Here is a 27,606-nt window from a genome sequence, read left to right on the forward strand (position 1 = left end):
ATGCCAGGACTGGGGGTTAGCCAAGCCTATGCCCACTATACACGTCATCCAGCCGCTTCCGCCAGGCAAACACTTGGAAGTGTCTACACATCACGTCACAACTCATTCCCTAAATGAAAGCCACGACGTAATCTTGGCTCCCTTCACTCTGCAGAGCTCCTAACCTAACTGGTCTCTCCTAACTTGGGAAGATGGGGTAGAAAGGCAACGCTCTGAGCCAATCCAGAGGGGCGAACAAAGCACCCGTCCTGAAGGCCTAGAGGGTGCCCCCTCTGCCCCGCGGCTTCACAGCACCTGCTTCCCGTTTCACACCCTGAAGGTAGACAATCCCTGTTTTAAAAATGTGGACGTCTTTAAGAAATTTCCTCCCACTACCTCATCTCAGAAAACCGAAAAGGCAGAGAATTTTAATAGCTCCAGAGGACAGCTGTTGACTTCCCACCCTAGTGGAAACCCAAAAGTGTGAGAAGGGCTGCTCCCTCACTTCCACCCAGCGCCGATCCGTGCACCCCACACTTCTCTCCGAGTAAAAAAATCATTCCTTGGGGGAAAGGGGTGCGCAAAGCGGGGAGAAAGGGACGAAACCGGGGTAAAGGGGAGGGAAGAGGAAGACGAGGACATGTGCGAGAGCGGGACCTCTGTCTCCAGCGGGGCCGCGGAGGGATCGGCGGGAGACACCACCCCGGCCGAGTGCGGGTCGCGGGGGGCGGCCGGGCGGAGACAGGGGTCAGCGGGCCCGGCGGGGGACGGCGGCGGCTTTACCCCCAGCTCGGGACGTGAGACTCGTAGTCCCAGTACTCGCGGCTCCTCAGGCTGTTCACCTCGGCGTAGACCCGGGCCCTGCTGCCCGCGGCCGGGCCGGGCATGGCGGGCGGGACCGGGGGGCGGCGCGGGGCGCAGAGGGTGGCGGCGGCGGCGCGGCGGAGGGCGCGGGGCGGCGGGCGGAGGAGGCGGCTGGCCGCCGGGCTCTGGAGAAGGAGGAGGAGGAGCGCGGTAGCGGGCGGCCGCGCCAGGCCGGGCCCGCGGGGGCGGGCGGGCTGGGGGCGCGGGGGGCGCCGGCCGAGCCGGCCCGGCCCTGGAGCGGCCGGCGGAGCGGCGGGGCGGGCGGCGCTCGCGCTCCGCGGCGGTCTCCGCTCGGCTCGCGGCCCCCAGGAGGCGGCGGCGGCGGCACCGGCAGCGGCAGCCACCGGCCGGGAAAGGGGCAGCGGCGGCAGCAGCGGAGAAGAAGGAGGAGAGGAGGAGGAGGCGGAGGAAACCCGGAAAAGGGGCCGCGCTCACGGGGAGCGGCCGCCGCCCGGCCTGGGGCCGCCCAGGCTCACAGCGCCCCCTGCAGCGCGGGGGGACCCGCCGGGCGGTGCCGACCCCGCCCCGGCCCCACCCCAGCACGCCCCGCCCCCTCCCCCGCGCCCTCCCCCACCTTGGCCCTCCCGCTGCCCCAGGCCGGGCTGTCCAAATCGCCTCACCCTCCGGCTGGCCTTACCTCACGCCACAGGAGCCCCCACTTCCACTGGCCGTTGCCTTAGAACCCTCCCCTTCGAGTCCCGACCCTTTCAAGATTGTCGGTGGAGACCCTGCCCCCAGCTCTGCAGTTGCCCAGCTTTTACCCCCACACACCTCCCATACCCTCTTCTCGCCCAAACTGTCAAGTCTCTCTCCAGGGCCTCGCTCAAACCTCAGAACCTCTCCCACCTCAATACTTCTCCCTTCCCCCGAGACGTACCCCTCCTTCCCCCTCTGGACCCTTCCCTGTTCCCGCAGACTCCTCAGTCCCCAAGACTTCCCACCCTCTTCATTCAGAGTCCTCCTCACAAAACCCTTATACATTTCCCCCAAAAGCCCCTCCAGAGCCTTCCCTGAGAACCCTCTGAATACCCACTTTGGTCACTTGGTTAAGCTGGAGTCGGCCAGGTTGTGCCACCGCAAAGTTACAATTTTTCCCTTTGTGATTAGTAAGTCGCTTGTGGGGAGAGACGTTGAGAGTCTGTAAATCTCCTGTTTTTGTTGAGGAGGAGGGAGAGCAGGAGAATGTAAATTTGACCTGAAGGGACAGACTGAGATTGGGTATGCACCGGGATGGGTGGCCAGCTGAGCTGGCCTGGCTTCCAGTGTTGCCTGCGGCCCTGGACACTCCTCTCTTTTGACATTCTAGGCCCTTCTTCTGACTTTCTTTCTCATCCAGCATCCTTTCGCGACACAACCTCTTCACCCAGTCCAGGTTGCTCTGATTCCAATCCCTTTTCACATTCTGTTTTCTGGATGAAACTCTGGGCCTTCCTCCTTGACAAAGCTAAGAGCACAGACTGTGGAGTCAGATCTATCCAGTACTGCTGCTTACAAGCTGTGTGACCTTGGGCCAATTATTCAACCTCTCTGTTTCACAGATTCTACAGCATAAAATCAGTAATAGCACCCACTTCACAGGGCTGCAAGGAGAACTAAACAAAATAAACCATGTGAAACACTTAGGATGATGTTCAATATTAAGATACTATATGTCGAATATTATCATTACCAGACACAGGGCCTTGCTCCTATCACTCTTCCCTCCTTGAGACCACCACACGTCCATCTTTCAGTTCCTTCCATCCTCTAAGCTTGACTAGGAGCCACCCCCAACTCCTCCTCCCCACGTTCCCAAGGGTGACTCCTTTTTTCTATTCAAGTTTCACCTTTTTCTTTATTAGTAGTATTTTTTAGAGATAGGGTCTTGCAATATTGCCCAGGCCGGAGTGCAGTGGCTATTCATACTCCTACTACTGATCAGCATGGGAGTTTTGACGTGCTGTTTGCCACCTGGCAACCTGGTGGTCCCCCGGCCCCAGGAGATCTCCATAGTTGATGCCAAACTTAGTGAGGACCCCCAATCGGTATAGCATACCTCAGCCTCCCGAGAACTTGGGACTACAGGCATGCCCCCAGCTCAAGTCTCACCTTAAAGATCACTTGCTCTAGAGTCGATCCTTCTCTATCTCAGCACCCTATCCACATCCTTCATAAAATTGCATATCTTGTCATTGGTTGTTTCCTGGTTTATTGTCCATCCCCTCCCCTGTAAAAACAGCACAAGAGCAAGGACAGATTGTGGACACTCACCACTGGCTCTCCCAGCATTTGTCACACCCAGAGAACTTCAGTGAATACAATTTCACCCCACAGATGACTTAGGGATTACTAGGAGGGAACTGGAGGTCACCACCTTACCAGTGGATCCGACTTCTCATCAGTGGGGAACGAACTGATCCTCTGATGTGATGCACTGAGAAGGGACACGTCCCCCATGTGGCACTCCCGCCAAGACGTTTAACCTGAATCTAATCATAAGGACACCATCAGACAAATCCAAGCTGGGCGACATTCTGCCAAACAACTAGCCTGGGTTCTTCAAAAATGTCAATGTAACGGGAGAAACAAACCCAGACGAAACCCCGGATGAGTGTTCTTGGTTACTAAAGACTGAGAGACATAACTAAATGAAGAGTTTGATTCTGAATTAGAGTCTGGATTAAAAAAAAATAAAGTAGAAAGGAAAGAAGGTGGTTGTAAAATCCAAGTTAAAAAAAAAAGGAAAGGAGGGAGGGAAAAAGAATACAGCTCATATTAGGTTGGTGCAAAAGTTACGGAAATTCAGTTGAAAGTAATGGCAATGTTGTCAAAATCTGCCTTTAAAACTTTGGAAAAGAAAGAAAGTAAGTAATGGCGAAAATCGAAAATCGCTACTACTTTGGCACCAACCTAATAGAAGGGTACTCCAGGGGAAATTTGAATATAGGATGTATATTACAAGATGTTAATGTATCTTACACAATGTTACATTGTATCAATGTTAAATTTTAAGTGTGATCATTATATTTAGTTATAAAGGAGAATCCCTTAATTTTAGGATTTATGTGTCTTGTGTGTAGAGATGGAGTATTGACATCTGCAGCTTAGTCTCCAATGACTCTCCAGAAAAAAAGGGGGTTTCTGAGAGCATAAGCATGCATAGATTGGGAGTGGGGAGAAATTGTGGGGAAATTTTGATAATTAGTGAATGTAGTTGAAGAGTACATGAGCTTGCAACTTCTTGTTAGAACTGGAAAACTTTCCAAATAAAAACCAGAAAAAAAAACATTGATGGAAAAAGTGGACTTTGGAATTTAATTTCCAAACCTGCAAACCTCTCTAAATCTCTTTCACATTAGAAGACATAAATATTCTCAAGCTCTTAATGCAGCTTTAGGATTTGTTTCTGACAAGTCCCTTTGAACTAGTCCAGAGCAGAGGGTCTTAACTCCAAGTCCTTAGATGAATTTCCTGAGTTCTGGGAACCCCTGACACAACGTGCAGAATGTGTGTGTGTGTGTGTGTGTGTGTGTGTGTATGTGTTCATTCTTTCCTTAGCATACATCAGATTCTCAAAGGAGGCCATGACCCAAAAATGATTCCAAACCACTGGTGTAACTACTATGTCCAACCTCTGCTGGGGCCCCATTCTTCACCTCCACCCTTGCCCACTTCTGACCCCACCCACCTTCCGTGCACCTTCCTCTCATCCCTCACCACAAAGTCCACACCCATCTCATGTAACCTGCTCCCATACCTGTGGGATGCTGAGGATTCACCCACACACCACTCTGGTGCAACACACTCCTGCATTTGGCTGACACTATACTAACTCAGCCCTGAAACCTGCAGTCTGTCACCCATGACCAAATGGAATATTCTCGTGGTTTGTTGGGAGGTTGAATGGGCACCCCATGGAATTGGCAGAGACCACTGCCTCTGATTTCTGTCCATGAAACTGGCTTGGCTTGAGTTAAGGTGAGCGATTGGAAGTGGTACTCATGCAACCCTCACTGAAGGAGTCTCACTTGGATGTAAAGACAGGAAGGCTGGTGGCTCTGCAGGGGGAGGTGATAGGCAGGGGGGGTCTGTAAATTAGAAGTAACTTCCCCTCATTACTCTGTGTGTACAGTTTGAGGGTGGGTATAATTCAGTGTTGCAACAAAAGGGACTGAAAGAAGGTATCTTGAACCAAATAACCCAACACTTTCATACCACCTCCTATGCCCCATATTCTATCCAAACACCAAAAATCCAAAAAACAAAAGCACATTTAAACATCCCTCTGAAGGCCACCTTCTATCTTCATGAACCTACTTGCAAAGCATTTGAGAAGTTTATAGGTTTTTGTCCTGTACTGATGCTTCTCAAAAACCTCACCTAAAAAAATAATGAAAATTATGATCAGAGAATTATTAATCATGATGGCAATTTGTGTGTTCGTGAAACAAATGATTCTACATCATTGAATCCTGCCAAAATGGTACATAGCTAAAAACCATTGAATTTAACTTTATATGGATGGATTTCATTTTTCTTTTCTTTTTTCTTTTTGAGATGGAATGTCACTCTGTTGCCCTGGCTGGAGTGCAACGGCCTAATCTCTGCTCACTGGAACCTCTGCCTCCTAGGTTCAAGCAATTCTCCTGCCTCAGCCTCCTGAGTAGCTGGGGTTACAGGTGCCCACCACCATGTCCAGCTTATTTTTGCATTTGTAGTAGAGATGGGGTTTCATCATATTGGCCAGGCTGGTCTCAAACTGCTGACCTTGTGATCTGCCCACCTCGGTGTCCCAAAGTGCTGGGATTACAGGTGTGAGCCACTGCGCCAGGCCTAAATGGATGGATTTATGTTATGTGAATTTTATCTCAACATGCCTGTTTTTAGAAATCTAAGCGTTTGGAGCTTTTGTAAGGGTCCCCTTTGTGCAAAGAAGGAAACCAAGATTCTAATGACAACAATAAACTGAGGCAGAGCCTGGATTTGAACTCTGATCTTCCTGACCACCCAGTCACTTTTCTTAACCCCTTTCTCATTCAGTATGGTCCACAAAGGCCCACAGATGTTCCTCATGACAGTCATTATCTTTAATCAAGAAAATGTAAAATGATGGGGACCAGCTAAATAAATTGTGGTACATTCCCTGTAGTGAAATATCAGGTGTTACTAAAAAGTGTGATTATGAGGAATTTTCAGCAATGAAAACATTTTATGATACAAGACTTTTAAACAGGAGGGCTGGGCATGGTGGTTCATGCCTGTAATCCCAACACTTTGGGAGGTCAAGGTGGGAGGATCTCTTGAGGCCAGGACTTTGAAACAAGCCTGGATAAGACTGAGAGATACCATCTCTACAACAAAATTTTAAAAATTAGGTGAACATGGTGGAGCATGGCTATAATCACAGCTACTCAGGAGGCTGAAACAGGTGGATTGTTTGAGCCCAGGAGTTCAAGGTTGCAATGAGCTGTGGTCATGCTATTGCACTTCAACCTGCGTGACAGAACGAGCCCCTGTCTCCAAAAATAAATAAATAAATAAGTTTTTTAAAAGTTGTACAAGTAATTGTGGTAAGCAGAATATTGCCCTTCCCCCACCTCAAAGATATACACTTATGGCCCATGGCTCATGCCTGTAATCCTAGCACTTTGGGGGCTAAGGCGGGTGGATCACCCAAGGTCAAGAGTTCAAGACTAGCCTAGCCAACATGGTGAAACCCCGTCTCTACTAAAAATACAAAACTTAGCTGGGCCTGGTGTCAGGCACCTGTAATCCCAGCTACTTGGGAGGCTGAGGCAGGAGAATCGCTTGAACCCAGGAGGCAGAGGTTGCAGTGAGCCAAGATTGTGCCACTGCACTCCAGGCTGGGTGACAGAGTGAGACTCCATTTCAAAAAATATGTTTATACACTTACTCCTCCCCAGAATCTGTAAATATGTTACCTTACATGGAAAAAGAACTTTGCAGATGTGCTTATTATTTTTATTATTATTATTTTTTTTAGAGCCTGGTTTTCTCCATGTTGGTCAGGCTGGTCTCGAGCTCCCGACCTCAAGGTGATCCATTTGCCTCGGCCTCCCAAAGTGCTGGGATTATAGGCGTGAGCCACCGTGCCCAGCAGATGTACTTAAATGAAGATGTTGCACTGGGAAATATCATGGAGCATCTAGGTTGATTTAGGACACTCACGAGGGCCCCTATAAAGTGAAAGGGAGAGGTGGGATGCCAGAGAGGTAGATGTATTGATGACACTGTGGTCAGAATGATGTGATTGCTGGCTTTGAAGAGGGAAGAGGGGCGGTGCCAAGAAACGTAGACCACCTCTAGAAGCTGAAAAAGGCAAGAAAACGGTTCCTTCCCTAGAGGAGCGCTGTAGCCCTGCCAACACTTTGACTGTAGTCCAATGAGACCCATTTAGAATAAATTTGTGTTGCTTAAAGCCACTGAGTTTCTGGCAATTTGTTACAGCAGCAATGGGAAACTCCTGCAGTAGCACGTGGTTAATAACAAAGACTCTCTCCTTTGATGAAAACTTTCCTCAAGCTCCTGAGTCCTTTTTAATAAGCTTGACCTTGGACTTCTCTGTCCTTGTTGAATCTACTTTGAGCAAGAATGCTGCTAATCGGTTGAGCAAAAACTCTCTACCTTTGCTATCTGGCTACCCTGCATATCCTATCACCCTGGCCTGCCTTCAGCAATAACTCTATCAAGTTAATTTAGCCAGAAACCCCTTGTCCCTGATGTGTCCTGTTAGTAACTTTCAGTCTGCTGACCTCTACGCTGTTCCTTAGTTATAAATACCCACGTGTTCTTGTTGAAGTAGCCCTTGAATCTGGTCTCTGTCACTCACTGCAAAACCCCATCGCAGTGGTCCCTAACCCCGTTGCCATGACCCTCATTTGGATAAAGTCCACCTTACCATCTCTAACAAAAGTGCCATGAATAATTTTTTAATATTAATATTTTTCAAGAAATGCAAGAGTCAGGCAGGTAAAAAGTGAAACTTGTCCTTCTCTGCCTTCCACATTTCCACGGTTCAGTATGTATCCTTGTAGGTCTTTTTTGTTTTTATAGATAGGGTTTCACTATGTTGGCTAGGCTGGTCTCAAACTCCTGACCTCAGGTGATCCACCCACCTCCGCCTCCCAAAGTGCTGGGATTACAGGCATGAGCCACTGCACCTGGCCTCTTCTAGGCCCTTTTCTATGCAATAATAGATGATACAACCTACATTCTTTTGTTCTGGTTTGCTTTGTTTCAAAGCAGGACACCAAAGTGTATACCCATAGATTTTGTTTGTTTGTTTTTGTTTTTTTTTTATTTTTGTTTTTGAGGCAGAGTCTTATTCTGTTGCCCAGGCTGGAGTGCAATGGTGAGATTTCAGCTCACTGCAACCTCTGTCTCCTGGGTTCAAGTGAGTCTCCTGCCTCAGCCTCCCAAGTAGCTGGGACTACAGGCACTTGCCACCACGCCCGACTAATTTTTGTATTTTTAGTAGGGACAGGGTTTCACCATGTTGGCTAGGCTGGTCTTGAACTCCTGATGTCAGGTGATCTGCCTGCCTCAGCCTCCCAAAGTGCTGGGATTAGAGGCAAGAGCCACTGCACCCAGCCTATACCTACATTTAGGAAGTAAATTTTCAGGTATGTAACAAACACATAAAAAAAAAAAACTGGAAGGAAATGCATTAAATGCTTAGGGGTCTTGGAAGCATAGATTTTACTTTCATAATTGGGGGGGGCGGGAAACAAGTTTTCAGACTGTTGACCATCCTCACCCTCTCCTCAAGAACTTGTGAGTTAATGGGGGCTTTACACCAGCTAGGAAAGGAAAGAGGGTAGGGAAGTAGGGTCTTGAGTTCTCTCTGTAATCCAAGGAGTTCACGGGGAATTGCTAAGAGAAAAACTTTAGACAAATGAAATTTAGCAGAGTTTAATTGAGGAAAGAATGACTCTGGAACCAGAGAGCCCTCAGAACCAGAATAGGTAAGGAGAACTCTGGCTTGATATGTGGTCAGGCAACATTCGTGGACAGAAAACCAGTGAGGTACACAGGCAGTTGGGTTGGTTACCGCTCAGCACTTGCCTTATTTGAACATGGTCTGATCAGTGGGGCTCCTGTGATTGACTGAAGCTTGGCTGCTGTGATTGGCTGCCACTCAGCTGTTTGTTACAAAAGTACACTCTTAAAAGTACCGGCTTTCAGTCAGTTTACCTGCTAAGGTAGGTTGCAGTTCAAAATGGGACCTAATGAAACTCCACAGCTTCTGCATGGCAAAAGAAACAGTCGTTAGAGTGAATCAGCAACCAACAGAATGGGAAAAAATATTTGCAGTTTACCCATCTGACAAAGGGCTGATATCCAGAATTTACAAAGAACTAAAACAGATTTACAAGAAAAAAACAAACAAGCCCATTCAAAAGTGGGCAAAGGATATGAACAGACACTTTACAAAAGAAGACATACATGAGGCCAACAAACATATGAAAAAATGCTCATCACTGGTCATTAGAGAAATACAAATCAAAACTACATTGAGATACCATCTCACGCCAGTCAGAATGGCGATCATTAAAAAATCTGGAGACAACAGATGCTGGAGAGGATGTGGAGAAATAGGAACACTTTTACACATCTGGTGGGAGTGTAAATTAGTTCAACCATTGTGGAAGACAGTGTGGCGAGTCCTCAAGGGCCTAGAAATAGAAATTCCATTTGACCCAGCAATCCCATCACTGGGTATATATCCAGAGGATTATAAATCATTCTACTATAAGGACACATGCACACGAATGTTCATTGCAGCACTCTACAATAGCAAAGACCTGGAACCAACCCAAATGCCCATCGATGATAGACTGGACTAGGAATATGTGGCACAGATACACCATGGAATATTATGCAGCAATCAAAAATGATGAGTTCGTGTCCTTTGTAGGGACATGGATGAACCTGGAGACCATCATTCTCAGCAAACTGACACAAGAACAGAAAATGAAATACTGCATGTTCTCACTCATAGGTGGGTGTTGAACAATGAGAACACATGGACACAGGGAGGGGAGCACTACACACTGGGGTCTGTTGGGGGAATAGGGGAGGGACAGCGGAGGGTGGGGAGTTGGGGAGAGATAGCATGGGGAGAAATGCCAGATATAGGTGAGGGGGAGGAAGGAAGCAAATCAAACTGCCACGTATGTACCTATGCAACTATCTTGCATGTTCTTCACATGTACCCAAAAACCTAAAATGCAATAAAAAAAAAGACTCAAGTACGGAGATGTCTGCAGACCCAATTTAGTTTAATTTAACAGAGTGATGGACCCTTACCTTTGGGTTGCTTTGAGGCTCCAGACAGGTGAATATATACATTAGGGCCAAATTGGCTGCACTCCACCTGGGTACATGTGCCCATAAATGCCTTAGTGTTAAAACACGTGCGCTGAATTAAGAGACCCTGCCAAGCAGGCTTTGAGTGACCAACATGGCTGTTTATTTACCAGGGTGTGGGTGAGCTGACCCCAAAAAGAGAGTCAGCGGAGGGCAGTGGGATAGGAGTTGGTTTTATAGCTTTGGGGTGGGCAATGGAAAGTTACAGAAGTTACACTTTAGGACAGTTTTTTGCAAGCTGGGAGGGGGTCGTAGGGTATGAAGTCACCCTACAACCCTACATAAGTTGACCAAGGTTGGTTACAAAGTCTAATGGCCTTATTAATTGGGGTGGGAATAATGAACAACAGCGAATGTCTTAAAGGTAAGTAGGCACCAAGGGATCGATCATTTCTTCCCCTTTTCATGGTCTTCCAGTTACTTCAGATTTTCCAGGAACTCATCTGGAGTGTCTCTGTGGGTCACAGAGGTTAACATGGCATCCATGGGGCCGTCAGTCAGCCTAAAAGAACTTACACTTAGGGATATCACTTTCTGATTCCTTTTTGTCCTAGTCATTCTTACCATGTGACCCCACTCTGTCCTCCAACCAGAGAGTGGCCCTGAGGAGGATGGCAGGAATGTGGCAGAGCCTGTCCCAGGCAAGAGAGCCAGAGAAATGGGAATTTTCTGCTGGTGCTCCCGTGGGGGACCCCTCTTATTCAGTCTTGCCTGGCTGCAGAAAAGGGCACATTTTAGCACTCCTGACCTCCTCCCCACAATAGCCACCTATTCCCAGAAGCTCAGTAAACAGAAACTCTTCTAATATTCTTAGGGAAGGATGGCCTAATCTCTTCAGACTAAAATTTACCTAACAGCTATTGCAAAGGGATTTAAATCTTAAACAGGGACAGGACTATGTAGTCTGGTAAATGCAGCCTTAATCCTGGAGTTTCAAGAAATGAAAAGGTGAAGGGGCTACTTTGAAGGGCAAATAGTACTTTCCACTTCTGCCTGGTTGGAGCGGGCTGAACCCTGCAGTGACAGTCTCCCATAGTCCCTGGCAAAGCCATCAAACTTCAGAAACACTCATCATTTTCCTGCCAAGCTTCTCTTCTGCAGTATCTCTTTATTTATTTATATATTTAGTTTCATGAGACAGGGTCTTGCTCTGTCACCCAGGCTGGAGTGCAATGGCATGATCACAGCTCACTGCATCTCCCAGACTCAAGCAATCCTCCCACCTCAGCCTCCCTAGTAGCTGAGACTACAGGTGCACGTCATCACGCCCCACCAATTTTTATATTTTTCTGTAGAGTTTTGCCATATTGCCCAGGCTGGTCTCAAACTCCTGGGCTCAAGCGATCCTCCCATTTCAGCCTCCCAAAGTGCTGGGATTATAGGCATGAGCCACTGCACCTAGGCTGCAGTATCTCTTAGCCCAACCAAATTGTCCGGAATCACCACCAGCTCCCACATCCCCTCCCACCAGCCCCCACCAAGTCCAAATGGCTTCTTCTCCAGATGGCCATTCCCATCTACACTGTTGTCTGGGTGCCCACAGCTTTTGTCCTGAGTTAAGCCAGTTCCTCCCTGGGTTTTCCCCAGGAGCCTTTCCTACAGTGAACTCTGGGCTTTAGACTCAGCACACACTAACCCAGAGGTCCTCAACCTGGGTCAGTACTGAGAACTCGGTGGGTTCATAAATTCAAATGCAAAAAAATTATGTCATTATTCACCAACCTCTAAATAAAATTTAGCATTTCCCCTTCCCCATTATGGATATAGTAAAACAAAACAATACAATACATGGCAGTATTAGCAGTACCTGTGACTTTGTCACTGGTGGAAATCACAGATATTTGCTAGTCACATTACAATTGCTATTGTTTTGAAGCAGGAAAATTTACTCCTCAGAAAGCCTAGCTGCTCTGATTGTTGCAGGCAAAAGAAAAAAAAAATATGGAGGGATCCTCTTGAGTTTGGGCTTTTCCTCCTGTGTTCCAGCCCCTACTCTTCCTCACCTTAGGGCTTCTGTTCAGAAGATTCTGAGCCTGGGATTTGGTGACATTCATTTCCCCCAACAGACACAAGCTTCTCTATCCTGAAGAAAAACTAAATGAAACTAAATGACATTGCACATGCAGGCTCTACTTTTTTTTTGGGAAGCACACCATTCTGGATGCTTGCAGAAAGACGTCTTCCTGTTCTGAAGCAGGAACGGCCGCAAGAAGCAAACCTCTCAAACACTGACCTGGGAAGGAAGGAGTGATTGATTCAGCTGGGAGCAAGGCGGCATAGCTGACTAGTAGCCAAGCTCCTCTAACAAAGGAAATCTCTGCCTTTATAAAGGGTTACATCTCTAGATGTTACACGTGAAAGGGTCTTGGGTTTATAGCTCTAGAATTTACATGTGAAAGGGTCTTGGGCCATGGAGTAGGGTGGGATACAGTGACTTAGGTGTGGGTTTGATTGTTTAAGTAAAAACAATGTCTTCCAGAAAGATTCCTCCATACCATGCCTGCGATCTATAGGAGGGTGATTAAAGGTGGTGTCAGGTCTGCCAGCCTTTACTTCTACTGATATGCAATGCGGAAGTCAAGGGGAAGGTGGGCTTAGATGCTGAAGGTGATTAAGAGTCTCCTCCCTCAGTTCAACCAGAGGATGACATGGAAAGCCCAGATCCTGTTGACTGGCTGTATGTCAGCTCTGATGACCACAAGAGCACAGAGTATAGCAGAAGTTCCCATGGATGATCTCCCAACCTGAGAAAACACAATCAATCCCAAGAAGATCCAAACTCTCCAGGCCTAAGGTATGATCAATCCCTCCATTGAGAAAGCAGCAGAGACACAGATGACAGTGGGGAAAGACGAGTCGGAAGAGGCAGCACCGGTAGCAAACACACTAGACATCAGTGTCGTTGAGAGACTCACCTTTCAGTGTAGCAGGAGCTTGCTCTGATTAGCAGAATTGTGTCAGTCTGTCAACACCTATACATGGTGATCGTCCAGTCTTAAGAGTCTATCCTAATTTTGCCATTTGCCTTCCCCTCTAGGAGGGGTCCCTAACCCTAGCACTGTGGACCCATACCAGTCAAAGGCCCGTTAGGAACCAGGCTGCACAGCAGGAGGTGAGTGCTGGGTGAACAAACATCACCACCTGAGTTCTGCCTCCTGTCCTATCATGGTGGCACTAGATTCTCATAGGAACTTGAATCCTGTGAATGGCACACGCCAAGGATCTAGGTTGCACACTCCTTACAGGAATCTTTTCTTTTTTTTGCTCTTGCCCAGGCTGGAGTGCAGTGGTGAGATCTTGGCTTTCTCCAACCTCTGCCTTCCAGGTTCAAGCGATTCTCCTGCCTCAGCCTCCTGAGTGGCTGGGATTACAGGTGTGTGCCACCATGCTCAGCTAATTATTGTATTATTAGTAGAGACAGAGTTTCACCTTGTTGGCCAGGCTGGTCTCAAACTCCTGACCTCAGGTGATCTGCCCACCTCAGCCTCCTAAAGGGCTGGGATTACAGGCGTGAGTTACCACGTCCAACCTCCTTATGGGAATCTAATTCCCAATGATCTGAGGTGGAACAGTTTCATAGCGAAATCATCCCCCAACCCCCAAATTGTCTTCCACAAAACCCGTCTCTGGTGCGGCTACTGCTTTAGAGCAAAAAGATCCCCTCAGTAACCACGTGCAGCATTTAGTGTCATTTAAAAAAACATTTCTTTCCATTTATGACAGTTTTTTAGGGTCTTTTGAAGATTATCGGCGAGTTATTTTGCAGCATATTCCTCAACGGGGTTATCCAGTGTTTACTCATAATTAGACTCAGATTAGCTTCTTGGGCAGAAATAGCACAGAAGTATAGCTGTGTCCTTCTCATTGCATCCTACCAAGTGGCATACCATTTCCTGGGTCCCATTACTGAAGATATTAACTTTAATCAGCTGATTATCAGGGTAGTCTCTGCCAGATTTCTTCACCATAAAGTTACTCGTTTTATGCCTGTTCATTTGTTTTTTGAGATGAAGTCTTGCTTTGTTGTCCGGGCTGGAGTGCAATGGCACCATCTCAGCTCACTGCAACCTCTGCTTCCTGAGTTCAAGTGATTCTCCTTTCTCAGGCTTCCAAGTAGTTGGAATCACAGGCGTGTGCCACCACGCCCAGTTAATTTTTTTGTATTTTTGTAGTAAGGGGGTTTCACCATGTTGGCCAGGATGGTCTCGAAATCCTGACCTCAAGTGATCCACTCACCTCGGCCTCCCAAAATGCTGGGATTACAGGCATAAGCCACTGCACCTGGCCTGTTCTTTTTATGTTTTTAATGAACACATATTTGGGGGTGAGGTATTTTCTTTATTTTTTAATTAAAAAAAAAAATCTGACTATAGAGACCCGGAAAAGAAGAGTTGAGGTATTTTGAAAACTATGTAATTATCCTAGTCCTTATCAAACTTTCTATTTAATTATTTATGTTATTAGGGTTTTTTTGTTTGTATTTTGAGACAGAGACTTGCTCTGTCACCCAGCCTGGAGTGCAATGGCATGATCACAGCTCATTGCAGCCTTGACCTCCAAAGCTCAAGCGATCCTCCCACCTCAGCCTTCCAAATAGCCGGAACCACAGGCACCTGCCACCATGCCCGGCTAAATTTTAAAAATTACTTGTAGAGACCTGTCTCTTCCTATGTTGCCCCGGCTGATCTTGAACTCCTGGGCTCAAGCAATCCACCCACCTTGTCCTCCCAAAGTGCTGGGATCTCAAATGTGAGCCACCATGTCCAGCAGTTATTTATATTATTATGAACTCATGGATGTCCATTTTATTCAATGATTTATAATCCATTATTATCATGAGTTATTTTGATGCTCAATCATTTCTATTGGCTGGTGGGAGCCCTTTCCAACTGGCTTCCAATTCCCTGTTACCTGTCCTGTTGTCCTCTGATCACTTTCCTGTTTTTTGGCACAAAATTTGCTCCTGGTTCATTCTTGTACTTTTCCTGCTCCTGCTCTGGAATCAACCCTTGCTCAAGGGGATCCTGATTCCTTTCAGGGCAGAAGCCAACATCAGGGCAGAAGCCAACATCAGGGCATGAGTGTACTCATTGTTTTCGTTTGTTTGTTTTCTTTTCTTTTTCTTTTTTTTTTTTTTTTTTTTTTTTTTGAGATGGAGTTTGGCTCTTGTTGCCCAGGCTACAGTGTAATGGTGCGATCTTGGCTCACAGCAACCTCTGCCTCTGGGGTTCCAGCGATTCTCCTGCCTCAGCCTCCCAAGTAGCTGAGCCTCCCAAGGCATGAGCCACCACACCTGCCTAATTTTGTATTTTTAGTAGAGATGGGGTTTCTCCATGTTGGTCACCAATTTCAGGTGATCTGCCTGCCTTGGCCTCTCAAAGTGCTGGGATTACAGGTGTGAGCCACCATGCCCAGCCTAGTGTGCTCATTGTTATTGGACTATTGCTGTCCCCAGGTTGAGCTACAGCACATATGTATCAATATGTTCAATAATGCATACACGGATGTAGACACACATTTATATTTCTATTCTGTATTTATTTGTGTACATTGAAAACCATGAGTACATTTTATGCCTCCAATTCCAATCTAATACCATAGAACTCATGTAGTTTCTTCCTTTCTATATTTGTAACTCTCTTTTCTGACAGTGAGCAAGCTGGCAATACTGGGCTCTTTGAGATGGAGGCGGCAGTGTTAAGAAAGGTCTCTCTGAGGAGGTGACATTTAAGCTGAGACTTGAAGAAGTGAAGGCATCAGCCAGGCAGATTCTGGGGGAAGCACATTCTAGAGAGAACACAATAGTAGTTGCCATGGCCCTGCAAGAAGCATGCTGGTGTGCTGGAGGAACAGCAGGTGTCTTGTGGCTGAGCCAGTAGGCAAATGATGTCAGCCAGGTAAGAGAATAGTTCAAATAGCACCTTATTGTAAGGACTACAATTGTGGCCAAGCCATTGGCACATGCTGAATACAGGAGAGAGATTGCTTTATAAAGGATTGCTCTAACTGCAAACATGGAAGCAGAGTCACCAGCCGGGAGACCTGCAGGAAACCAGGAAAGTGAGGAGGATGATTGGGAAGGTGGTGAGAAATGCTCCGATTCAGGAATCATATTTTAGGGAAGCTAACAAGATGTGGCATGTGGGGTTTGATAGGTAGGTGGTGGCACATGGTGCTATGTAAGTGTTTGTTAAATAAATAAAATAGAAAAATTGTATGCAAAGCACTTAGCACAATGTGTGACACATAATAAATGAATCATTACCACTGTCCAATGATGAATGAAGATGAAAACCTTCCCTGAGCCCCATTGACCCAATTCTGGCCCCATCTTGGCATCCTGAAATGTCACCACCTCTTGAGCAGCACTACCCCTTTTCTACCAGAGCTCCCTCATATCCCGTCCCCACCCTTCCCAGTGACTCAAAACTCCCACTTCCTCTGAGTCCTGTCCCTGCAGGGTGTGGGTTGGCATCTGATAAGCTAATTTGCAATAAGGTATGGACTTCTTGCAAGATGCTTACCCCTCCCAGAAAGATTCACATTTTTAAAAGGTGGCGCCTTATTTACTCACCTCTGGGGATGTGGTGGAATCTCAGACAGTATGGCAGGGTGGTGAAGGAGGTCATGTTGTTTTGTGCAGGTCTCAAATGACACCTTATGGAAATCTGGGACCTCCTTGAGGGGGCCCAGCCCAGGGCCAGGTTGCATGCTTCTCTCTCCTGCTGCACAATACAAACCCTGGCACTTACTGCTGCTATTTACTGCAAGAATTTGATCCTGATGTGGTCAAAATATCATCATTCTAGATTCTCTGCCCATGGTGGGCAGGGCTTGGTACAGCAGCTATACCCCTTTGAGAGCCCCTACTGAGTACCAACTCAGCCATAGAGACCCCCACCCAGGTGGCGCTGAAGGAACTGAGAGGCAGACACCCAGATAGAACAGCAAAGTGGCTCTATCCAGGGGGCCAGCAGCTTCCAAACTGAGAGCCCCAGGGGCTGACAACATTGCAGGCTGAAAGCCTCAAGCAGATTCTGATCCACATGTTCAGTCTCTCTGAACAGCTGATCATTATTAACAAACAGGTGTTCTGTGTTTTCTTATAACACAAAATATGCCAAGTGGGCAGCTGGTGCCCGCTTACCACTGATCACAAACAAACTAAAAAGTATTCTCCACGAGGGAACCACGGGGGCAGGGTCAGAGATCATAAAGGATTGTTTTAACCTGTATGATATTTATACATTGTCCTGCCACTTTGGAATGCCCCAAATAGTTTTCTACTTGCGGGGTGGGGCACAACTAGGTTTTCCTTGCCATCATTCTTCCTAGCAGACAATATATTCTATCATACACTCAGCATGCAACAATATTCATAAACTTAACATTTCTCAACAAGCCCCCACCTGTGGGATGGCTCAGAAGGGCAGTCTTCACTCATTGATCAGACTGAATGCATGAATGGAAATGTATAACCTGACACCAAGGTGCTGGGTACCTCAGTTGTGTGCAGAATTGGTCTCTGTGCAAGATTGGTTTAAGAAGCAAGGCCACAAAACCACAATGAGATACCATTTCTAGCCCACTAGCATGGCTATAATAAAAAAGATGTATAGTAACAAGCGTTAACAAGATGTGGAGAAATTAGGACCCTTATACATTCAGGGCTGGTGGGGATGCAAAATGTTGCAGCCACTTTGGAAAACAGCTTGGTTGTTCTGGAAATATTAAACACAGAGTTACCCAATGAGCCAGAAACTTCACTCTTAGGTATATTATACCCAAGAGAAATTAAAACATGTCCCCCAAAAAACTTGTAATCAACGTTTATAGCAGGATTTTTCATAATAGCCAAAGAGTGGAAACAATTCATATGCCCGTCAACTAATTAATGGATACATACAACCTGGTATATTTATCCAATAGAGTATTATATAGCAATAAAAAGGAATGAAGTACTGATCCATTCTATGATATGGATGAACCTTGAAAATATTGTGCTAAGTGAAAAAAAACCACAAACGACCCACATATTGTATGGTTCCATTTATAGAGAATGCACAGAACAGGCAAATCCACAGAGACAGAATGTGGATTACAGGTTGCTGGGGACTAGGTAGAAATGAGGACTGACTGTTATTGGGTGTCGAGTTTCTTTTTAGGGTGATGAATATATTTTAAAACTGATTGCACAACTCTGTGAATATACTGAAAAAAACCTATTGAATTGCACACTTTGGTATGTGAATTGTACCTCTGTAAAAGTTATATTTTCTTCAAAATGAAAGTAAGAAGGGAAGAAGGAAGAAAGGAAGGCAGGAAGGGAGACAGAGAGGAAGGGAAGGAAGGAGGAAGAAAGGAATAAATAAGAAGGAGGAAGGAGGGGCAGGTGCGGTGGCTCACGCCTGTAATCTCAGCACTTGGAGGCCAAGGTGGGCAGATCACTTGAGGTTGGGAGTTTGAGCCCAGTCTGGCCAACATGGTGAAACCCTGTCTCTACTAAAAATACAAAAGAAATTCGCTGGGCATAGTAGCCAGCACCTGTAATCCTAGCTACTTGGGAGGCTGGGGCATGAGAATTGCTTGAAACTGGGAGGTGGAGGTTGCAATGGGGCAATGAGCTGAGATCATGCCACTCCATTCCAGCCTGGATAAGAGAGCCAAATTCAAAAAAAAAAAAAAAAAAGGAGAAGGGAGGGGAGAATGAAGGAGGAAGAAAAGAAAAAGAGAAGGAAGGGAGGGAAGGAAGAAAGGGAGGGAGGAAAGGAGGGATGAAGGGAAGAAAGAAGGAAGGGAAAAAGGGAAGAATAGAGGAAAGGAAGGAAGGGAGGGAATGAAGGAGGAAAGAAAAGGAGGATGGGAAGGAGAGAAAAAGGAAGGGAAGGAGAGAAGAAGGAAAGGAAGGGAGGGAGGGGAGGAAGGAAGGAAGGAAGGAAGGAAGGAAGGAAGGAAGGAAGGAAGGAAGGAAGGAAGGAAGGCCATATGGAAGAGGAAGCCAGGCCAGGTGCAGTAACTAGTTGGAAATACCCAGTTCCCTGGGGACTGTCTCACCTTCCTGGAGTGTGGATAGGAGAGAGGAAGATGAGAGATGACAAGGAACCACAGAAATCGTCCACCTTCCCTAGGGAAATACTGTGCAGAATGTGCTTGGGGAACTAGGATACTGAGAAAAATAATTCCAAATGTGGCAAATAAGGCAAAAGAAAAGACGATGTGTCCTTTCAGCGCACACTGGGCATTGCTGAACAGAACACTCCTGGACTGTTTCATCATCTGAGGGACACACCTTTGTTTGACTTCAGCTTTACTGTCGACTGGGGCCCAGGTTCTATAAAGTTATGTGCTAATTTGTAGAATTCTGTTTGACAGAGACGCAAATGGAAAAACCCCAAAGGTAACTATTTTATTGCCCTGTAGGCTATTAATCAGTTTTGTCTCTAACCTAACAAACTGATTTTAGTGTGTCTTTCTTAATGGACTATATAAACCTTTTCCCTCTAACTGTCTTTTGCGCTAATATTTACCATCCTGCTGGGTCCCACATTAAAAAGTTTTCTATATCTTGGGTGTATGCTCACTTGTATAAGAGATGCATTTTTTTTAATGTTTTTAAAGCTATACTTTAACAGGGAGCAGGATTCATTTGCTCTATTTAAAAAATGATACCAATAATCATGCCTGTAATCCCAGCACTTTAGAAGGGTGGATCACTTGAGGTCAGAAGTTCGATACCAGCCTGGCTAACATGGTAAAACCTCGTCTCTATTAAAAATACAAAAATTGGCCAGGCATGGTGGCTCACGCCTGTAATCCAAGCACTTTGGAGGCCAAGGTGGGCAGATCACCTGAGGTTGGGAGTTCAAGACCAGCCTGACCAACATGGTGAAACCCTGTCTTAAAAATAAAAATTAAAAAAAATACAAAAATTAGCTGGGCATGGTGGCGGGCACCTATAGTCCCAGCTACTTGAGAGGCTGAGGCAAGAGGATTGCTTGAGGCCAGGAGTCTGAAGCTATAGTATACCATGATCATGCTTGTGAATAGCCACTGCGCTTCAGCTTAGGCAACATGGGATGACCCCATCTCTTAAAAAATAATAATAGTGGGGCCAGGCACGGTGGCCCACGCCTGTAATCTCAGCACTTTGGGAGGCCAAAGCAGGCAAATCACCTGAGGTCAGGAGTTCAAGAGCAGCTGACCAACATGGTGAAACCCCATCTCTACTAAAAATTAGCTGGGCATGGTGGCAGGCACCTGTAATCCCAGCTACTCGGGAGGCTGAGGCAAGAGAATCACTTGAACCCAAGAGGTGGAGGTTGCAGTGAGCTGAGTTCGCACCATTGCACTCCAGAGCAAAATTCCATCTCAAAAAAAAAAAAATAATGACCAAAATGATGTTATCAATGGTTATCTGGAGGAGGTTTAAGGGAATTTTAAAGTTTTCTTCCCTGAGCTTGTCTGTATCTTCCAATTTTCCACAATAAATATGTATTACATTTGAGTTTTTTTTTTCATTCTTTGAAAGGAAGCTAGCAAATAAATTTGACAAGAAACAAAATTTAAGAATAAGTCAAGAAAAATGAACCCCTTATCTGAGCACACAGGGAAACAGAGTGTCAGGAAAGTATGTTCTCCCCAGTTCATAAATAACTAACTAGAAAGAGAAGAGAAAGAAAACCAAACATAAATAACTATCTGTGACAGAAACAAAAGAAGTAAAAACTGAGATTTTACTAACTGAGTTGTAGGTTGCTAAGAGGTCTTCAGATCAGTTTATAGCAGGGGTTTTCAATAGGGGGTGATTTGTTTCCCTGGAGCACATCAGGCAATGAATGGAGGCATTTTTGATTGCCACCAATGGGAAAGCTGTGCTCTGGATAGCTAGTGGTGGAGGCCATGATGTGCTAAACATCCTATAATGCACAGGACAGCTTCTGCAACAAAGAATCATCTGGTCCAAAATGTCAACAGTGCCACAGTTGAGAAATCATGGTTTACAGAAAAAAAAGCCAAAGGGAAAAAAGCAGAATCTGAGGTGACCACACTATTATGTAATTATACACAGGCAAAGATGTGGTTAAAACTATGTGCAGAGGCCGAGGCAGGCAGATCAGGAGGTCAGGAGTTCGAGACCAGCCTGATCAACATGGTGAAACACTGTCCCTACTAAAAATACAAAAATTAGCCGGGCATGGTGGCGCGTACCTGTAATCCCAGCTACTCAGGAGGCTGAGGCTTTAGAATCACTTGAACCTGGGAGGCAGAGGTTGCAGTGAGCTGAGATCACATGACTGAACTCCAGCTGGGTGACAGAGCAAGACTCTGTTTCAAAAAAAAAACAAAAACAAAAGCAAACAAACAAAACCTATGTGCAACCCATTCTCACCTACCAAATCCTACTCCTTGACAGTGGAGATGCCTGCCGTGCTGTAATCCTCACCCACTGGAGGATAAGAAGTGACAAACAGGTACTTTTTTTCTCTTTTATCTCTTCTGGAATAGATTTTCTGTCCCTACCATGGAACACTATACAGCTTTCATTAAGAATAAGGTAAATCTACATATGTTGACATTGAAAGATGTCCAGAATATATTAAGTGGAAAAAAAGCAAATTGTCCAATGATATGTATAGCACGAAGCATTTTTGTAAAAGTAAACTGGACAAAGGGGTAAGTGTGTAGGGAAGCATTACTGCATCAATCTACATTGGGGAAAAAGTGGAAAACATGGCGCTTTCACTGAATAGATTGAAGACATTCATTTTGTCTGTTCCTCCCAGAGCCCAACCAAAATCAGTCAATGAACTAAAAAGGTATAAACTCACAAAAGAAACAAAATGAAGCAGAGACAGGAAAATAGCAGATGAGAGTTTAAAACAAATGTTGCATGCCTGTAATCCCAGCTACTTGGGAGGCTGAGGCAGGAGAATTGTTTGGATCTGGGAGGTGGAGGTTGTGGTGAGCCATTGCACCACTGCACTCCAGCCTGGGCAACAAGAGTGAAACTTCATCTCAAAAAAACCAACCAAACAAAACAAACAAACAAATTTTTGGAAGGTGGAAAGCAGGTGAGTTTAGTAGAGCTGAAAATGCCTGCAGAGGGGAGTGTCAGCCAGCAGCCAGAGTACCTGTTAGCCTGTAGTCTTTGCATGAAGAAGTGGTTTCCCTTCCTCTATATGCTTGACATCCATCTTGTGGGAAAGTAACATAATGTGCTCTTGCTCTCAGCTCTTACTGCTATCTGTTGGAACATTATCATAATAAGTACAAAGCAACAATGTTAACAAGGTGACTGGCACCTCTAAGATATGTTTAACCTGCACACCTGTACAAGTGGTCTCCCCACAAGAAATAGAAAGATCTATGGACTAAAACCCCAAATGCCAAAAATTTAGTCACAATGATGTGTTGGAGGCTTTTATGCTTTGAATGTGTCCCCCAAAGACCTTGTGTTGGAAACTTAATTACTCAATACAACAGTGTTGGGAGGTGGTATCTAATCAGAGGTGATTAGGTTGTGAGGACTCTCTTCTCTTATGAATGGATTAATGTGATTGTTACAGGGGTGAGTTCATTACTGTGAATGTGGGCTTGTTGTAAAACCCAGTTTGGTCCCCTCTTGCTCCCATGTTGTCTTGCCTTTCCACCTTCTATCATGGATGATGGTGCCCAAAGGCCCTCACTGGATGCTTGTGCCATGCTCTTGGACTTCCCAGCCTCCAGAACTGTGAGCCAAATACATTTATTTTTTTTATAAATTACCCAGTGTGTAGTATTCTGCTATTGCAATACAAAATGGACGAAGACAGAGGTGGAATGGGCTTGAAAATGGAAGAATGACTAAGAATCCCATGCAAGAGGTAGTGAGACCACTGTGGAGACTGTGTTTTCCAAAGATAGCCACTGCAAATATCTCCCATTCCACATGCAATTCCACAATGTGACTGTGACATTCCTCCTCTTGAGAGATACAGTCTAGGTCTCCTCCCCTTGAGTCGAGGCAGGCTCAATTCAAGTGACTCATTTATAAAAATACAATTCAGTGGAAGTGATGGTGCATAATTTCCAAGGCTGGAACTCTTATGCTAAAGTCATAAACCTCTATATGAACAGTTTCACTGCCCTGACACTGCCATACTGTGAGGAAGCTAAAAGTAGCCCATATGGAGAAACCACATGGAGAAGACCTGAGACTTCAGAGAAAGAGAGATGCTTTGCCAGATGCGCGCTAATCCAGCTTCAATCATTGTTTGGCTGCAACAGCCTGAGAGAACCCAAACTAGAACCACCCAGCTGAGCTCTTCCCAAATTCTTCAGGCACAGAAAGTATGAGATAGCAAAATCAGTGTTTTTATTTTAATTAGTTTGGGTGACTTTTTACATAGCAATTGTAATTGGAATAACCACCTGAGTCCCCTTTCAAATCTGGAGCAGCTGGTACCTTTTCCTGACCTTGCCAGAAGTTTGTTCTACAGAAAAAGAAGACTTAAGGCTAATAGAGGCCAGGTGTTGTGGCTCATGCCTGTAATCCCAGCACTTTGGGAGGCCAAGGCGGGTGGAATCACTTGAGGTCAGGAGTTTGAGACAAGCCTGGCCAACATGGTGAAATCCCATCTCTACTAAAAATACAAAAAATTAGCCAGGCGTGGTGGCAGGAGCTTGTAATCCCAGCTACTCAGGAGGCTGAGGCAAGAGAATTGCTTGAACCAGGGAGGTGGAGGCTACAGTGAGCTGTGATTGTGCCATTGCATTCCAGCCTGGGCAGCAAGAGTGAAACTCTGTCTCAAAACAAAAGACATTAGACATGGCCGAAGGGAGGGGGAGACTATACCGAAAGCAAGGATGATATGTGAAAGTCTGTGTGAACCCAAGCCCCTCTGTGACTCTAAGGATGCTGCCGGTGAGGCACATATCCTTCCACAGCAGAAGACTGGAGAATTATCACTAGAGAAGACTCAGAAAATTAGCCTAGACTTTATGGGTCAAGCCAAGTTCTCCACATAGAAATGGGAGTGTGCCTTTTTAAAAAGTTAAATCTCACTATATTTCATATCTTTACAGAAGTAATGAGATATTGCATCCATAAGACAAGAATAAGATTTTATTTTAAAAAAAGGAGGGGGCAGCCATTCTGGCACTGCTATAAAGAAATGCCTGATATGGGTAATTTGTAAAGAAAAGAGGTTCAATTGGCTCACAGTTCTGCAGGCTATACTGGTAGCATAGGGGCTTCTGCTTCTGGGGAGGCCTTAGGAAACTTACAATCATGGCGGTAGGTGGCGAAGGGAAAGCAGGCACATATTTTATGGCCAGAGCGTGGAGCAAGGGGTCGGGGGAGATGCTACACACTTTAAATAACCAGATCTCATGATAACTCACTCACCATGCAGTACCAAGGGGGGAAACCAGCCCCCATGATCCAATCACTTCCCACCAGGCCCCCCTCCAACACTGGGTATTACAATTCAGCATAAGCTTTGGGTGAGGACATACATCCAAACTATATCAGGGTATTTTGGTTTGGGTCTCCCCAGAAGCAGACTCTGAGACAATGATTCCAATATAAGTAAATTTTGGCAGGTAGTCCCAGAAAATACAAGTTGAGGATTGGGGAAGTGAGATAGGGGAGTGGAGAAGCCAATGAAAGGTGCGTTATCAAGCCAGTTCATATTGCGGACAATTGAAGCTGAATCTTTCTGGGAAATTCCAAGAGATTGTGTAGAAATTGCCGCAGGGGCATCCCAATCAATGGGGAAGAATCTACCAACTGCTTCCAGAAGAAATTGACCTTACTTTCTTCCAGCTTGTCCTGTACTTAGGCTGAGGATGCTACTTGGAAGAAAATAGCCCTTGGGAAGACAGTCATCGATATTTACAGCAAATAGCCTTGGGCAGCGTGCCGGAGCTAATGCCAAGGATTTGTGGATAGGGCAACAATGTCTGCTACAAGAATCAGAAGGCAAGAAAGAGTTCTTGGAAATGAAAAATGTGAAAGTAGAAGTAAAACATTCCATGGGACATTGACAGGGAAAAGTTAAATTCTTCAAAAGTAGGATAAAAAGAAAGATAGAGATAAAAATAGAAAAGAAAAATGTCCAAAAGGTCCAACATACAACTAATAGAAATTTCAGAAAAAGAAAATAAAGGGTACAAAAAATTGTTATGAGACTAATTCATAAAAAAATTTTCTCACACCTGTAATTCCAGCACTTTGGGAGGCTAAAACAGGCAGATGGCTTAGGGCCAGGAGTTCAAGACCAGCCTGGGCAAAATGGCAAAACCCCATGTTTACTGAAAATAATAAAAATTAGCCAGGCATGGTAGCACACATCTGTAGTCCCAGCTACTCAGAACACTGATATAGAAGGATCACCTGAGCCCAAGAGGTGGAGGTTGTAGTGAACTGTGATTGCACTACTGCACTCCAGCCTGAGTGACACAGTGAGACCCTGTCTAAAAAACTTTTTTCAAGAGCATGACTTTCAGGTTGAAATAGAGTCACATCATCACAAAATTTCATACTACACAAATTAAAGAGAACAGCCAAAGAACTTCTATAAAGACAAGACAGGCTTATACATAAGATCAGGAATGAGAATGGCATTGGACTTCTCCAAATACACAATGGGAGCTCAAATGTAATGGTTTCAAAAATTCTTAGAAAAAATACCTTCCAACTCTAGAATACTCTCATGCATCCTTTCTGAGAAAGCTACTAGAGGATCTTCTCTACCAAAAAGAAGAGAATATCAAGAAAGAGAAAGACAGACAACCCAGGAAACAGAGAAAGCAACACAGAAGAAAGACAGAGAACTGTGGGTGGCCCACACAGACAGAAAAGCTTCCTATAGTTGAGTAGGATGGCAGGGTTCCCCAGAGCATCCTTGTGGGAAATGGAATTTATAAATGATCTGCTATGCTTGACAGTATAAACAATAGCATCCAAAGGGGTTTTACACTTCTGTTGGAGAGTTTTGAAAGAATTCACAATAGAAACATAGAAATCTAAGCAGATGTAAAAAATATTTCCCAGAGGAAATATTAAACAAAGAAAACAATGCAATCCCATGTGGCTTAGCAACAGTGTCTCTTGCTCTTGGCTGAACATTGGAATTCCTTGGGGAGTGTCAAAACATCCTGATACCTGGACCCCACTTCCAGACAGCCTGCTTGACTAGATCTAGAGTGTGGGCTGAGCTTTGAGATTATTTAAATCTCCCTGGGTGGTTCAATGTGCAGTTAAAGTAGAGAACCACTGTTTGGCAGGAAAACATAGTTCCACGGTTACAGTAATGTAAGGAGGGATACTGATTTAACTAGAAAATTATCATATAACTACATGGGAATAATTGCGAGGGGAGACAAGTTGGTGGAGTGGTGAGTGTAAAGCATTAAATCTACTTCCACCACAGTAGGAAGGCAGTCGATCTTGTCTAAGGTTGAGAAATCATATATTAGCATCTTATTTGTAAATATGGAGGTAAGTACCAGAAGAAACAGCTGAAAGTGGCAAGTCATTTTCATTTTCTTTTCCTTTTTTTGTTTTTTTCGAGACAGGGTCTGGCTCTCTCCCCAGGGCTGGAGTGCAGTGGTGTGATCTGGGCTCATTGCAGCCTCCACCTTCTGAGTTTGAGTGATTCTCCTGCCTCAGCTTCCAGAACAGCTGGGACCACAGGTGAGAGCCCCTACACCTCCATGCTTGACTAATATTTATTTATTTTTTTTAATTAGTAGAGGTGGGGTTTCACCATGTTGCCCAGGCTGGTCTGGAACTCCTGGCCTCAGATGATCCACCTTCCTTGGCTTTCCAAAGTGCTGGAATTACAGGCTTGAGCCACTTTGCCTGGCCTGAAAGTTGCAAGTCGTTTTCTTACAAGAGCAGGACTCAGAAGTGGATGTAATTGGGGGTTGATCACTGATTTTTTTTTCTATAAGCTTTCTATTATTTGAATTATTAATGCCATGAACATGAATGAATTTGGTCAAAGTTAAAAAAACTTTTATAAAAGATGTAAGAAAAATTGGAAGCAACCTAAATATTTATCAATTAGAAAAGGATAATGAATGTTGACATATTCATGTAAAAGAATACCTTTGTCGTGCCTAGAACAAGGTAGCTGTGTACGTCCAACACTGAAGAGATTCTTAAGACTCAGTGTGATTGGGACTGGCAACTAATTGGTGTGATGTATGTCAGCATTTATATAAAACACACGTACACAAAATAAAGCTATCTATTTCCCATGGACATAGACATATGTACAAATAAAAGAACATGGAGAAAGGTGGTGAAGAGCTAACCCACTGGCTGTGGCAAGAGTGGATTCAGGTCGTGGGTAAAGGTCAAAGCAGATTTTGCTCCGCTTCATTTTTTTTCCTCAAAAAGAAAGA

At 45.2% G+C, this 27,606-nt stretch overlaps 1 protein-coding gene and 1 long non-coding RNA gene across 5 annotated transcripts in view; one reads left to right on the plus strand and one right to left on the minus strand.

Annotated features, from left to right (window-relative positions):
* Positions 1 to 1,509, minus strand: part of CSNK2A2 (casein kinase 2 alpha 2) — a 39,218-nt gene extending 37,709 nt beyond the window's left edge. For 2 of the 4 annotated variants that reach the window (XM_002761020.6, XM_017966974.4), the window contains exon 1: positions 763 to 1,236. In XM_002761020.6, coding sequence (XP_002761066.1) covers positions 763 to 866 — 104 coding nt within the window. In that variant the 5' untranslated portion in view covers positions 867 to 1,236. Of the gene's footprint in view, positions 1 to 762; positions 1,237 to 1,480 lie in introns of those variants that run through there. The other 2 variants (XM_035282779.3, XM_054248733.2) reach the window with 2 other exon arrangements.
* LOC144580596 (uncharacterized) lies at positions 146 to 27,606 on the plus strand. The gene is made up of 5 exons (XR_013530510.1): positions 146 to 319; positions 13,250 to 13,324; positions 15,864 to 16,109; positions 21,626 to 21,683; positions 26,773 to 27,606. It is a non-coding gene; the product is annotated as an uncharacterized LOC144580596 (long non-coding RNA).

The sequence above is a fragment of the Callithrix jacchus genome, chromosome 20 (assembly GCF_049354715.1).
Source record: "Callithrix jacchus isolate 240 chromosome 20, calJac240_pri, whole genome shotgun sequence".
In the NCBI taxonomy this organism is placed as follows: Eukaryota; Metazoa; Chordata; class Mammalia; order Primates; family Cebidae; genus Callithrix; species Callithrix jacchus.